The 14,920-nt window shown below is 37.2% G+C and overlaps 1 protein-coding gene across 9 annotated transcripts in view; it reads left to right on the top strand.

The window, feature by feature from the left end:
• The window catches only part of LOC142337435 (uncharacterized), a 111,463-nt gene extending 99,033 nt beyond the window's left edge, over positions 1–12,430 (top strand). For all 9 annotated transcript variants that reach the window (XM_075386655.1, XM_075386653.1, XM_075386661.1 and 6 more), the window contains 2 exons: positions 8,750–8,904; positions 12,013–12,430. In XM_075386655.1, the coding sequence (XP_075242770.1) occupies positions 8,750–8,904; positions 12,013–12,303 (446 nt within the window). In that variant the 3' untranslated portion in view covers positions 12,304–12,430. The remainder of the gene's footprint in view (positions 1–8,749; positions 8,905–12,012) is intronic.
• The last annotated feature ends 2,490 nt before the right edge of the window (positions 12,431–14,920 follow it).

Raw genomic sequence — 14,920 nt, 5'->3', positions numbered from 1 at the left:
AGAAGTTTAATAAACTCGGCTTTTAATGCTTGTGAGCAACAATGTTTTTGGCTAAACAGAGTGAGAAGTTTAATAAACTCGGCTGTTAATGCTCGTGAGCAACAATGTTTTCGGCTAAACGGAGTGAGAAATTTAATAAACTCGGCTGTTAATGCTCGTAAGCAACAATGTTTTTGGCTAAACGGAGTGAGGAGTCTAATAAACTCGGCTGTTAATGCTCGTGAGCAACAATGTTTTCGGCTAAACGGAGAAGTTTAATAAACTCGGCTGTTAATGCTCGTAAGCAACAATGTTTTCGGCTAAACGGAGTGAGAAGTTTAATAAACTCGGCTGTTAATGCTCGTGAACAACAATGTTTTCGGCTAAACGGAGTGAGAAGTTTAATAAACTTGGCTGTTAATGCTCGTGAGCAACAATGTTTTCGGCTAAACGGAGAAGTTTAATAAACTCGGCTGTTAATGCTCGTGAGCAACAATGTTTTTGGCTAAACGGAATGTGAAGTTTTTTAAACTCGGCTGTTAATGCTCGTGAACAACAATGTTTTCGGCTAAACGGAGTGAGAAGTTTAATAAACTCGGCTGTTAATGCTCGTGAATAACAATGTTTTCGGATAAACTGAGTGAGAAGTTTAAAAAACTCGGCTGTTAATGCTCGTGAGCAACAATGTTTTCGGCTAAACGGAGTGAGAATTTTAATAAACTCGGCTGTTTATGCTCGTGAGCAACAATGGTTTCGGCTAAACGGAGTGAGAAGTTTAATAAACTCGGCTGTTAATGATCGTGAGCAACAATGTTTTCGGCTAAACGGTGTGAGAAATTTAATAAACTCTGCTGTAAATGCTCGTGAGCAACAATGTTTTCGGCTAAACGGAGTGAGAAGTTTAATAAACTCACTCGGCTGTTATTGCTCGTGCGCAACAATGTTTTCGGCTAAACGGAGTGAGAAGTTTAATAAACTCGGCTGTTAACGCTCGTGAGCAACAACGTTTTTCGCTAAACGGAATGTGAAGTTTTTTAAACTCGGCTGTTAATGCTCGTGAACAACAATGTTTTCGGCTAAACGGAGTGAGAAGTTTAATAAACTCGGCTGTTAATGCTCGTGAGCAACAATGTTTTCGGATAAACGGAGTGAGAAGTTTAATAAACTCGGCTTTTAATGCTTGTGAGCAACAATGTTTTTGGCTAAACAGAGTGAGAAGTTTAATAAACTCGGCTGTTAATGCTCGTGAGCAACAATGTTTTCGGCTAAACGGAGTGAGAAGTTTAATAAACTCGGCTGTTAATGCTCGTGAGCAAGAATGTTTTCGGCTAAACGGAGTGAGAAGTTTAATAAACTCGGCTTTTAATGCTTGTGAGCAACAATGTTTTTGGCTAAACAGAGTGAGAAGTTTAATAAACTCGGCTGTTAATGCTCGTGAGCAACAATGTTTTCGGCTAAACGGAGTGAGAAATTTAATAAACTCGGCTGTTAATGCTCGTAAGCAACAATGTTTTTGGCTAAACGGAGTGAGGAGTCTAATAAACTCGGCTGTTAATGCTCGTGAGCAACAATGTTTTCGGCTAAACGGAGAAGTTTAATAAACTCGGCTGTTAATGCTCGTAAGCAACAATGTTTTCGGCTAAACGGAGTGAGAAGTTTAATAAACTCGGCTGTTAATGCTCGTGAACAACAATGTTTTCGGCTAAACGGAGTGAGAAGTTTAATAAACTTGGCTGTTAATGCTCGTGAGCAACAATGTTTTCGGCTAAACGGAGAAGTTTAATAAACTCGGCTGTTAATGCTCGTGAGCAACAATGTTTTTGGCTAAACGGAATGTGAAGTTTTTTAAACTCGGCTGTTAATGCTCGTGAACAACAATGTTTTCGGCTAAACGGAGTGAGAAGTTTAATAAACTCGGCTGTTAATGCTCGTGAATAACAATGTTTTCGGATAAACTGAGTGAGAAGTTTAAAAAACTCGGCTGTTAATGCTCGTGAGCAACAATGTTTTCGGCTAAACGGAGTGAGAATTTTAATAAACTCGGCTGTTTATGCTCGTGAGCAACAATGGTTTCGGCTAAACGGAGTGAGAAGTTTAATAAACTCGGCTGTTAATGATCGTGAGCAACAATGTTTTCGGCTAAACGGTGTGAGAAATTTAATAAACTCTGCTGTAAATGCTCGTGAGCAACAATGTTTTCGGCTAAACGGAGTGAGAAGTTTAATAAACTCACTCGGCTGTTATTGCTCGTGCGCAACAATGTTTTCGGCTAAACGGAGTGAGAAGTTTAATAAACTCGGCTGTTAACGCTCGTGAGCAACAACGTTTTTCGCTAAACGGAATGTGAAGTTTTTTAAACTCGGCTGTTAATGCTCGTGAACAACAATGTTTTCGGCTAAACGGAGTGAGAAGTTTAATAAACTCGGCTGTTAATGCTCGTGAGCAACAATGTTTTCGGATAAACTGAGTGAGAAGTTTAATAAACTCGGCTGTTAATGCTCGTGAGCAACAATGTTTTCGGCTAAACGGAGTGAGAATTTTAATAAACTCGGCTGTTTATGCTCGTGAGCAACAATGTTTTCGGCTAAACGGAGTGAGAAGTTTAATAAACCCTGCTGTTAATGCTCGTGAGCAACAATGTTTTCGGCTAAACGGAGTGAGAAGTTTAATAAACTCGGCTGCTAATGCTCGTGAGCAACAATACTTTCGGCTAAACGGAGTGAGAAGTTTAATAAACTCGGCTGTTATTGCTCGTGAGCAACTATGTTTTCGGCTAAACGGAGTGAGAAGTTTAATAAACTCGGCTGTTAATGCTCGTGAGCAACAATGTTTTCGGCTAAACGGAGTGAGAAGTTTAACAAACTTGGCTGTTAATGCTCGTAAGCAACAATGTTTTTGGCTAAACGGAGTGAAAAGTTTAATAAACTCGGCTGTTAATGCTCGTGAGCCACAATGTTTTCGGCTAAACGGAGAAGTTTAATAAGCTCGGCTGTTAATACTCGTGAGCAACAATGTTTTCGGCTAAACGGAGGGAGAAGTTTAATAAACTCGGCTGTTAATGCTCGTGAGCAACAATGTTTTCGGCTAAACGGAGTGAGAAGTTTAATAAACTCGGCTGTTATTGCTCGTGAGCAACAATGTTTTCGGCTAAACGGAGTGAGAAGTTTAATAAACTCGGCTGTTAATGCTCGTGAGCAACAATGTTTTCGGCTAAACGGAGTGAGAAGTTTAATAAACTTGGCTTTTAATGCTCGTGAGCAACAATGTTTTTGGCTAAACGGAGTGAGAAGTTTAATAAACTCTGCTGTTAATGCTCGTGAGCAACAATGTTTTCGGCTGAACGGAGTGAGAAGTTTAATAAACTCGGCTGTTAATGCTCGTAAGCAACAATGTTTTTGGCTAAATGGTGTGAAAAGTTTAATAAACTCGGCTGTTAATGCTCGTGAGCCACAATGTTTTCGGCTAAACGGAGAAGTTTAATAACTCGGCTGTTAATGCTCGTAAGCAACAATGTTTTCGGCTAAACCGAGTGAGAAGTTTAATAAACTCGGCTGTTAATGCTCGTAAGCAACAATGTTTTCGGCTAAACGGAGTGAGAAGTTTAATAAACTCGGCTGTTAATGCTCGTGAGCAACAATGTTTTCGGCTAAACGGAGTGAGAAGTTTAATAAACTCGGCTCTTAATGCTCGTGAGCAAGAATGTTTTGGCTAAACGGAGTGAGAAGTTTAATAAACTTGGCTTTTAATGCTCGTGAGCAACAATGTTTTTGGCTAAACGGAGTGAGAAGTTTAATAAACTCTGCTGTTAATGCTCGTGAGCAACAATGTTTTCGGCTGAACGGAGTGAGAAGTTTAATAAACTCGGCTGTTAATGCTCGTAAGCAACAATGTTTTTGGCTAAATGGAGTGAAAAGTTTATTAAACTCGGCTGTTAATGCTCGTGAGCCACAATGTTTTCGGCTAAACGGAGAAGTTTAATAACTCGGCTGTTAATGCTCGTAAGCAACAATGTTTTCGGCTAAACGGAGTGAGAAGTTTAATAAACTCGGCTGTTAATGCTCGTAAGCAACAATGTTTTTGGCTAAACGGAGTGAAAAGTTTAATAAACTCGGCTGTTAATGCTCGTGGGCCACAATGTTTTCGGCTAAACGGAGAAGTTTAATAAGCTCGGCTGTTAATGCTCGTGAGCAACAATGTTTTCGGCTAAACGGAGGGAGAAGTTTAATAAACTCGGCTGTTAATGCTCGTGAGCAACAATGTTTTCGGCTAAACGGAGTGAGAAGTTTAATAAACTCGGCTGTTATTGCTCGTGAGCAACAATGTTTTCGGCTAAACGGAGTGAGAAGTTTAATAAACTCGGCTGTTAATGCTCGTGAGCAACAATGCTTTCGGCTAAACGGAGTGAGAAGTTTAATAAACTTGGCTTTTAATGCTCGTGAGCAACAATGTTTTTGGCTAAACGGAGTGAGAAGTTTAATAAACTCTGCTGTTAATGCTCGTGAGCAACAATGTTTTCGGCTGAACGGAGTGAGAAGTTTAATAAACTCGGCTGTTAATGCTCGTAAGCAACAATGTTTTTGGCTAAATGGAGTGAAAAGTTTAATAAACTCGGCTGTTAATGCTCGTGAGCCACAATGTTTTCGGCTAAACGGAGAAGTTTAATAACTCGGCTGTTAATGCTCGTAAGCAACAATGTTTTCGGCTAAACGGAGTGAGAAGTTTAATAAACTCGGCTGTTAATGCTCGTGAGCAACAATGTTTTCGGCTGAACGGAGTGAGAAGTTTAATAAACTCGGCTGTTATTGCTCGTGAGAAACAATGTTTTCGGCTAAACGGAGTGAGAAGTTTAATAAACTCGGCTGTTAATGCTCGTGAGCAACAATGTTTTCGGCTGAACGGAGTGAGACGTTTAATAAACTCGGCTGTTAATGCTCGTGAGCAACAATGTTTTCGGCTAAACGGAGTGAGAAGTTTAATAAACTTGGCTTTTAATGCTCGTGAGCAACAATGTTTTCGGCTGAACGGAGTGAGAAGTTTAACAAACTCGGCTGTTAATGCTCGTAAGCAACAATTTTTTTGGCTAAACGGAGAAGTTTAATAAACTCGGCTGTTAATGCTCGTAAGCAACAATGTTTTCGGCTAAACGGAGTGAGAAGTTTAATAACTCGGCGGTTAATTCCCGTAAGCAACTATGTTTTCGGCTAAACGGAGTGAGAAGTTTAATAAACTCGGCTGTTAATGCACGTGAGCAACAATGTTTTCGGCTAAACGGAGTGAGAAGTTTAATAAACTCGGCTGTTAATGCTCGTGAGCAACAATGTTTTCGGCTAAACGGAGTTAGAAGTTTAATAAATTCGGCTGTTAATGCTCGTAAGCAACAATGTCTTCGGCTAAACGGAGTGAGAAGTTTAATAAACTCGGCTGTTATTCCTCGTGAGCAACAATGTTTTGGCTAAACGGAATGTGAAGTTTTTTAAACTCGGCTGTTAATGCTCGTGAACAACAATGTTTTCAGCTAAACGGAGTGAGAGGTTTAATACACTCGGCTGTTAATGCTCGTGAGCAACAATGTTTTCGGCTAAACGGAGTGAGAAGTTTAATAAACTCGGCTTTTAATGCTCGTGAGCAACAATGTTTTTGGCTAAACAGAGTGAGAAGTTTAATAAACTCGGCTGTTAATGCTCGTGAGCAACAATGTTTTCGGCTAAACGGAGAAGTTTAATAAGCTCGGCTGTTAATGCTCGTGAGCAACAACGTTTTTCGCTAAACGGAATGTGAAGTTTTTTAAACTCGGCTGTTAATGCTCGTGAACAACAATGTTTTCGGCTAAACGGAGTGAGAAGTTTAATAAACTCGGCTGTTAATGCTCGTGAGCAACAATGTTTTCGGATAAACTGAGTGAGAAGTTTAATAAACTCGGCTGTTAATGCTCGTGAGCAACAACGTTTTCGGCTAAACGGAGTGAGAATTTTAATAAACTCGGCTGTTTATGCTCGTGAGCAACAATGTTTTCGGCTAAACGGAGTGAGGAGTTTAATAAACTCGGCTGTTAATGCTCGTGAGCAACAATGTTTTCGGCTAAACGGAGTGAGAAGTTTAATAAACTCGGCTGTTAATGCTCGTGAGCAACAATGTTTTCGGCTAAACGGAGTGAGAAGTTTAATAAAATCGGCTGTTAATGCTCGTGAGCAACAATGTTTTCGGCTAAACGGAGTGAGAAGTTTAATAAACTCGGCTTTTAATGCTCGTGAGCAACAGTGTTTTTGGCTAAACGGAGTGAGAAGTTTAATAAACTCGGCTGTTAATGCTCGTGAGCAACAATGTTTTTGGCTGAACGGAATGTGAAGTTTTTTAAACTTGGCTGTTAATGCTCGTGAACAACAATGTTTTCGGCTAAACGGAGAAGTTTAATAAACTCGGCTGTTAATGCTCGTGAGCAACAATGTTTTCGGCTAAACGGAGTGAGAAGTTTATTAAACTCGGCTGTTAATGCTCGTGAGCAACAATGTTTTCGGCTAAACGGAGTGAGAACTTTATTAAACTCGGCTGTTAAGGCTCGTGAGCAAAAACGTTGTCAGCTATTCAGGTTGTGAAGTTTGTTGGATAATTACCAAAGAGACGCGTAGAGTTTAGTATTGATATTAACAAGTGGTTATATTATTCATCTCTAGGTACTATTAATCCAGATTTTGCCGGTAAAACAAGAACCAGTTAGCAAATAGTCTGTCGCAAATGTCTCAATTGGTTTTGCAATGTTTATAATCAATTGAAACGGAATATAATGTATTTTCAACAAAATGAAAAGCGGTGACTACTCCGGCAGAAGAAGATTTTTAATCAATTAAAAGCTCAATATATTCTTTAAATACCTCAAATGGAATGCGAACTTAAGGTAAATTGTCTATATTTGATTTATTTGTTGAACAGTTAGGTACGGGTGGTGAATGTGTTGAATTTATTTAACATCTACTCCTAAGCGTTGATCCTACATAAATTCAACGCATTCACCGTCAATCTTACATAATTTTGCGATTTTAGCGTTGACAGCTCGGCCCGGTTAAGCGTATAAAGAATGGCCTACACTTTTGGCCAGTTTTGCTCGATAGAATTTTTTTTACCATAAGAATTCCGAACACTTGCTAAACTAACAGGAGTTCGAATTTTAATTATGTGAAGAAACCAGCGCTCCCACCAATTTGAACAGAACCTTTTCACCTGTCTCATTGCTTTGATTCCAAGAAACGTATCCTAATACATGTCAACAATACCTCACAATGCGAAATCGGGTTACAAACGAACGGTTTCAAAAGTGTGTAACCGACTCATACTATTCAACATTATAGCGTATTGTTTCATGCATGCCGTAAAATAATTTTGCATGAAAAAGAATTGGAAATCATTTTGTGGCCAGAATCCACGAAAAGGACGCCATCTAGCGCAAAACGAACCAGGGGACAATTTTTCGATGTGATGCGGTACACTCGGCTAGTATTATAATCTCTTGGTTTAGTTGCAGAATTAATTTTATGAAAACTTTGGTTAACTAGTGAGTGCTTAAATATTCAATTCAGCTTAAGAAGTGTACCTCCACAACAGAAATTAAACTCCTTTGAAGACTTCAAGTTCCAATATCAATTATTCGTAATTAAATTCGTTTACAAAAACTCGAAATAATCGCGAAAAAAACTAAAAAAACAAGATTTTTGAAAAATGTGGGCACCTAGTCTACAGTACCCAAAACTGTCCCACTCTATTCCTACATTTTGACATCAAATGCAAGTCCAGTTATCTAAATTTATCCTTACAAACTTTAACTCTGTCCTTAGCCTCCAATTGCTATAGTGTTTTTGTTTCTGACTGTTCATGAAATCATTGTTTTTCACAAGATTAAAAACATTGTATGTAAAAGCCAGTATATATAAAGTTAAAATTACGCATTCATAAACCCTAAATTACAAAAAAACAAATTTCGCGAGAGAGTTGACGTTCTGGTTGAGTGAATGTTCAAGTTGTTAATTGTGGGTTCCATCAACAAAGAAAGTCAGCTTTTTTGTTTTTACAGATTTTCTATTGTAAAAGAGCTATCATTAGTAGTCTTCAGACTCGGGGAGGAGTATTGGTATTCTGCAGGTTTTTAATCAGGAGAAAGTTTATTCATGACCATAAATTTGATTCATTTGTTTTCGAACATTGACTTATTTTATAGAACGTTGACTTATCTGTTTTCGAACATTGGAGTTTAAGATCAGCTTAGTTCCTAATATATATTAAAAAAGAACTGTTGGAAATATTAGGGGTTGACAGGTCATTTTGAGAAATTTGACCCCCCCCCCCCCAACCACATACCCACACTCCTAAATTTGAAATTATGTCTACAATTTTTAAAATACATTCTTTAGCTTTGATAGGCAATTAAATTTTTAAATTATTTTTGTTTTCTCATTAGGTAACGTCATCGACGCTGTAGTAAGCTTTTTGTTCATTCCTGTGTTTAAGCTTTTGATTGCCTTGATTAAAATAGATAAGGTAAACTAAGTATAACATTCCAATTGAAAGTTTTTTTCTGCAGCTAGTGGAAACCACACAAGTTATACAATGTCTCTAAATCTGAGCAATGAGTAAAAATGAATATTGCTATTGTTATTTGCATCTATCAGTTTTTCATTTTCAGAATTTCAAAAACCCAATCTACGGATTAAAGTACAAGCAACTAATATGTATTACTTCAGAAGCTTTAAAAGTATTTTATAGTATTTTTTTGCACTTTCAGAGCCCCTGATCAAAAAGGAGAATTCGGGAAACAACTTGAACAATTTTGTAAACAAACGCATGGGTGGTGTAGGAGGAGGAGGAGGTGGGAATGACTTTGCATGTGAAGATGATGACGAAGACGAAGGAGTTGGAACCAGTTATTCGGACGAAAAGGTATCCCGTCTCATCTTAATTGCATTGATGTTTCCTATTCCAACATGATACGTAATGTTTTAAGATTTCGAACATTTTTTTTTATTTCTGGGCGTCAGTGGTACCTTAAAAGTATGTTTTTGAAGCCAGAAACTATAATTTTTGTGCCCTTATTGAAGCACGAAGACACTATCAGAAAAGATCTTATCTGCTTTGAGCATATTCAGTTCCACCCATTTTTTTTCTCATTTGTCTCGATGATCAGACTGACCTTGCTAGTTCAAATATTACAAACAGGTTTAAATTATGCTTGTTTTTAAGATGCTGGATATGGTTGGTAAGATCCTGGACTCATTAAAAGGAAATTTCATCTCCATTGATGGAAACAAGCAACGAATATTTTGATTCTTAGATTTTTGATTAACTCTTAAGAGATAGAGAAGCTAGTTTTAATCATCTCCACAATTTACTATGACCCGAAGAGTTGTTTAGTTTTTCATTTTTAGTATGCATATTAATGCTCTGCAATTTATAACATCGGTTTTCCCGGCTTTCAGCTTCAAAACGAACACTTAGCAAAGAATGCTAGCTGGCAGTGACATCGTCCAACAATTTGTTAAATCATTTGTGGTTCTTTTTTTTGTGAATGGACGTTAAATGTGCAAACTATAGATCAGAAGGGAAAACGTCTATTGTTCTGCTGTTACTTGTACTGCCAATTTTTTTCAAATCTGGCAAGATCTGATGTGAATTTTTAAATTTGAACACCCCCAAATTGTGAACTGGTTACAGTTGAAAAAACTTTTTGAAACAGATGGCATCGATGAATCTAGCCGCAATCGAACGTTTGCTAATCAAACTTATAAAATGTTACACGTCAACCTGCTTGCGTAGTACCCGCACGACTGTAATAAGAAATAGTAGCCCTCATCCTCTCAGCAGGCTCTTATTGCGCTCCCATTTTTTACAATCCACAAATTTGGATTGTATTGGTTACCACCTTTGCACATGACTTTGAGCTTTTGAAACGGGATAAACAGGAACAGCGGGGGCATTAAGTTGCAGTAGAGGACTTCAGCTGGCTTTAGTAGCCTTTGAGGAGCTTAGTGTTCTGAAACTGCTGTAAGGCCTAAGTTCGAGGTGAAAAGGTCAGTCTTCACTGCTTTTTAGCGCTGAATTTAATTTTCTGTTAATTTGGTTGCCCTAAAAGTCGGCCATAGTTTATATGGCTATTATGCTATGCGACATGTCTCTTCATGCTAACGGTTTTGATTTAATTTTGTTGTGTATGCCAGCATGCATTTTCGCTAATTTTTTCAAGTTCTTTGAAACTTTTTGTCGTTTTTCATTTGTTTTCAGTTATATAGGCAAAGATTTTTAAGGCTTGAAAATGGGTTAATAGTATGTTTTAAACTACATAGAAAAGATTTTGCCGATCTGGATATCATTAGATTTGCAAATTATAATTTATGTTAGCTAATTTTTTTCTGAATTCAATTTTTTTCAGAATTTTTGCCCACTTTTCAGGTTTTATTTTTTTAGTGGCCAATGAAACAGTTTTGAGGCTTAGATTTGGCCTCCCCAATGGATGACTTTTAATGCTCCAGATAAATTTTTGAGGATATAAACACAAATTTCAGCAACTTTTATTAATTTTTCTATTCGATTTTAGAAAACCTTTTTATTCTTCCAGTTTAAACGGGCAACGAATGTTATTTCATTCTTAAAACTATGGTATTGAATGTATAATAGCGTTATAGAAGCTATTTTAGAAACTTATTTTGAAACATTATAGAAACTGCCAGTTAATCAGTAGCCTATCTTGCTGCCGGTTTATCGAGACCTTTCTTAGTGTTATTGCTCTCAGAATTGTTTAAAAAACAGAAATAACAGTAATAACATAGGTCTTATTAAAACTCGAGTCTACAAAAAATTAGTGGCTTTACTTTCTGGTGGTGGTTTTACAATTCTTCTACACTTCTGCTTGTTGTTAGTGTCCAAACAAATATCTGCGAAATGCCAATTTGTTTTTTTTCGAATTTTATTATTTTATCGGTTTTCGCTGCCTTAACAACCAGAGCATCTACAATACAGATTCGGTTTTGATAATTACCATCTCTGATGCTCGCACTTTAAAAATATTTTTGCATCAATCAGTTTTTCAATTTTTGCTAATCTTTCAAAACCAATCGGTCTTTTCAGACTCAATACGGCTATTCTCCGTCTACCTGCAGGGTAAGTTTACAAATGGTGCATTATCGATCGTCGTTTTTCTCAACAACTCCTTTCAATTTACTTCTTAAAGCCAACTTTGTATAATTCAGTTGGTGTCAAATTAAGGAAGCTGTGTTTAATTGAACAATTGAGCCTCATATTTTGTCTCAATTGAGCCTCAATGTTGTCTTGATTCTGCTTCATGATCTTGTCCCCATTTGTAAGAAAAAAATAATTTCGTACCTTGAAATCTTCTTTTTCATGTATTATTGCTCAATTCTTCGAAAGATTAAATTGCACTTCTTTGAAATCCTGAAGATGTTTAGTTGCTTTTAAGTGGTGCAATGATGGGAGGTTACAATTTACAGCTGCCAGAAAAAAATGTTTTCTAGCACTTCGGTAAAAATTGCAGTTAAAAATGATGCCAGCCATAGACCCTTCCCGAAACACGTCTTTCTTTAGTATAGACACTTTTGTACGGATAGCTTTTGTACGGATAGCTGAAATATTAATGTTCGAAATCATTTTGAACAGTTTTGTGCACAATATTGCGGTGAGATTTTAGGTGACTAATCAATGCTGATTGCAAATTTGATATAAAAATTGTGCCGCCAAAGGTGTGATAAATTCCTTCCGCTGTTTATTTTTTAAAGCTCTTTTTGTGTTAACTTAGATCCCCCGTATTTGACCATGAAATCCCTTATCATCCCCATAAGTAACCGAATAATTTTCCGATGACAGTAATGGCTATAAAAGAAAAAAGTTGCAATTTAAGTGGGACATCATTTTAAGACTTAAAGTCCATTTTGCGGCAAAATTCAGGTAACTGAGATTTTCTCTGGATATTTGGAAGAACTGACCGACATGTAGAGCTATAAATTCGGTACTTAATATATTGTTTTCAACTTTTGTCAGGTATTCGTGGAGATCACAGAAAACGAGGTAAAAATACATCATCAGACAAGAATTAACGGCTGTGGCGACCATCGCAGTCCGGACATACAAGATAATGTCAGCAGTGCAGCGTCAATCGCCCGAACATCCAACAACAACTTCAGCACCGAGTTTGACAGTACAGGCGGTGGCAGTGCACGAGCCATTAGTCCACAGGATTACGTCACTAGTCGCAATTCTCCCTTTAACAATGATAACAGATGCATATCTCGAACTTTGTCTGACATCGAATCGAAAGAAACTTACATTTAGTATTATTGAACACTCGTAAGTTGAGTCGACTTACTTTATATTGGGTTGTTTGTTGATGCAATATCGTTTCCTAATAATGCTACAATATTTTTTGATAGTTCAATTAAAATTGAAATTTCGGAATCAACTTTTAAAAACATAACCTCTCGAACGATGAGAGGGGTTAGCTTTAGTGGTAGCTATCCTAACCTTGGGGAGGTTGGTATTAGGATTTTAGTGGGAGATGGGGATACTCCTCGCATAAAAAAGACATACGAAAAAATAATTGCCTCAAAGTTTAGACAACTAAAGCATTTTATCAGGTACACTCTTAAAGGTTGGAATTTTTCTTTAAAAAATAAACAATTACCAAGAATTCAGTTACGAGGTCTCATCGTTTAATGGCTAAAACTCTCTCTTGTTCTCATGGACGCACCCATGTAAAGGTATGGAATGGAATTATAGAGCAGTTATGCTTAATAATCTCCGAAAATAACTAAAGCACTTAAATGCTCATGTAAATTAATATGTAATGATAATTAATCGAGGTTATTATTTTCCTGCACGACAAAATCCGTCTATTTTCAACATAAAAAAGAAGCTTCTTGTGGACTTACCTGTGACCAAACCTGACATAATAAACATACACGGCAGATTGCCGGAAAATAGCCGCCGTTGATTCCCATAACCAAGACTGGGATTGAAAGAGAAAAAATCTAATGAAATAATTTTTGTACAAAAACAATTTTAAAGTGTGAACTATTTTGATGTCATTTCGGAACTGAACATACTCCTGTTTCGTAGTGAGACGACACAGGGGCTAGTATCATTACCAATAGGCATTAGAGATGGTAACTAAGAACAAAGTTCGAGTAACGGGCATCAAAAATTAGGCTTTATGGGTTCATCCCGTTTTTATTTCTGATTTCGTTTTTTGATACTGACTCTGTTCATTTTGAATTGCTTTGCTGAGCAACTGTTGTCTAAAAACACTTTTAGCAGAACGAGAGAAGAGTGAAACTAGCCTAGAGCAGTCAAAAAGATTTCACGTAAAAAGCTGTGAACTAAAGTAAAGCAAAAAATTTTATTCGACAAGTAAAAAATATAGCAGTACAGGTCCTGACGTGCTATTCAAAGAATTGCCATTGACTAAACAAAAACTAGACCTAGAACGGAGTATGAGTGAATTGGAAAAACCATTTCCAAAAAAAATCAGATAAAAAATTGAAAATCAATGTCTAAATGCCGAATGTGAAAAAAAACCACTAGCAAGAAAAAGAAATTTGGTTCAAACAAAAAACTAGGCGTAAAATGAACTATGAATGGATTTGGAAAACCAATTAGAAAATTATATCCAAAAAACCGAAAAAACAGTAACAATCAAAATGAAATTGCCGCATATGAACAAAAAACCACTAACAAGAAAGCGAATTTTTGTTCAAACACCGTTTTCTCACTCTACATATTAGAATTTAAAAATTTCAAGCCGCCAAAACCACTCGCTTTTTTGCTCCACTTCCTGTTTCGGAGTCACCAAAATCACTACTCCAATTTGACTTCAAAAATCAAGAAAATGTGTGAACAGATCTTAAAAAAAGACAGCGCCCCAATACAATTCAATTTCTTTGAATTGTGAAAAAAACAGGAGGGCTATAATAGCCGGCTGAGAAGCTGAGGCTACTATTAATAAACATAGCCGGCAGATTGCCGGAAAATAGCCGCCGTTGATTCCAATAAGCATGATTGGGATTGAAAGAATAGAAGATATTGAAAAAAAAAATTTTTTGTACAAAAACATTTTTTAAGTCCGATTTATTTTGATGGCATTTCGTAATTGAACATACTTGTTTCTTAGAGAGAGGCTACAGGGGCTAATATCAATACCAATAAGCATTAGAGATGGTAACTTAGACTTATAGGAACGATGTTCAAATAGCGGGCATCTAAAATTGGGCTTTATGGGTTTATCCCGTTTCTATTTCTGACTTCAATTTTCTAATACTGACTCTATTCATTTCGAATTGCTTTGCTGAGCAACTGATGTTCAAAATCAATTTTAGCAGAATGAGAGAACAACCGCTTGATCTTCTTAACTATCACAACGAGAGTTGATTAAAAACATCACCACATGGTTGTTATAGCATTTTCAATGTTTTAAACAACCGGCTTTGGCTGGGTGTTCGATGGTGATAAGAACCTTGCGGTAATATTCATGAACAATCTTAGATATTTTTAGAATCTGTCATTTGTTAAATGAGTTAAACATAACAAACTAACGTCAGGCGAAATGATATCAAACGACTGGCAAACAGCTGGCTTCGTCGGTAGCTAGCTACCGTTTAGTGAGGCTAGCTTTGAAGGGTTGGGGTGGGCGCGGCCGGGAATGGGGAGCGCACGGGTGTAGGGTTAAGCGCGTAGCTTTACGTGTATTGGGGAAAGTTGGGTGGCATGAAGTGGTGTTGGGGTTGAAATGGGGTGGTCAAACTCTAAGAACCGCCCCTCACACCATGAATTTATTTCTCCAACATAGTTTCGGCCAATCTCATTCTTAGCGTCTAGCGAAAAATCACATTAACATAGCCCGCGGATTGCCGGAATAGCTGCGAAAGAATTGATCTGCGTGCCCGTATAATACAGA

The sequence above is a fragment of the Convolutriloba macropyga genome, chromosome 4, assembly GCF_964194025.1.
Source record: "Convolutriloba macropyga chromosome 4, txConMacr16.3, whole genome shotgun sequence".
Lineage (NCBI taxonomy): Eukaryota > Metazoa > Xenacoelomorpha > Acoela > Convolutidae > Convolutriloba > Convolutriloba macropyga.
The sequence above is the reverse complement of the archived record's forward strand: the minus strand, read 5'-3'. Positions and strand labels throughout refer to the sequence as shown.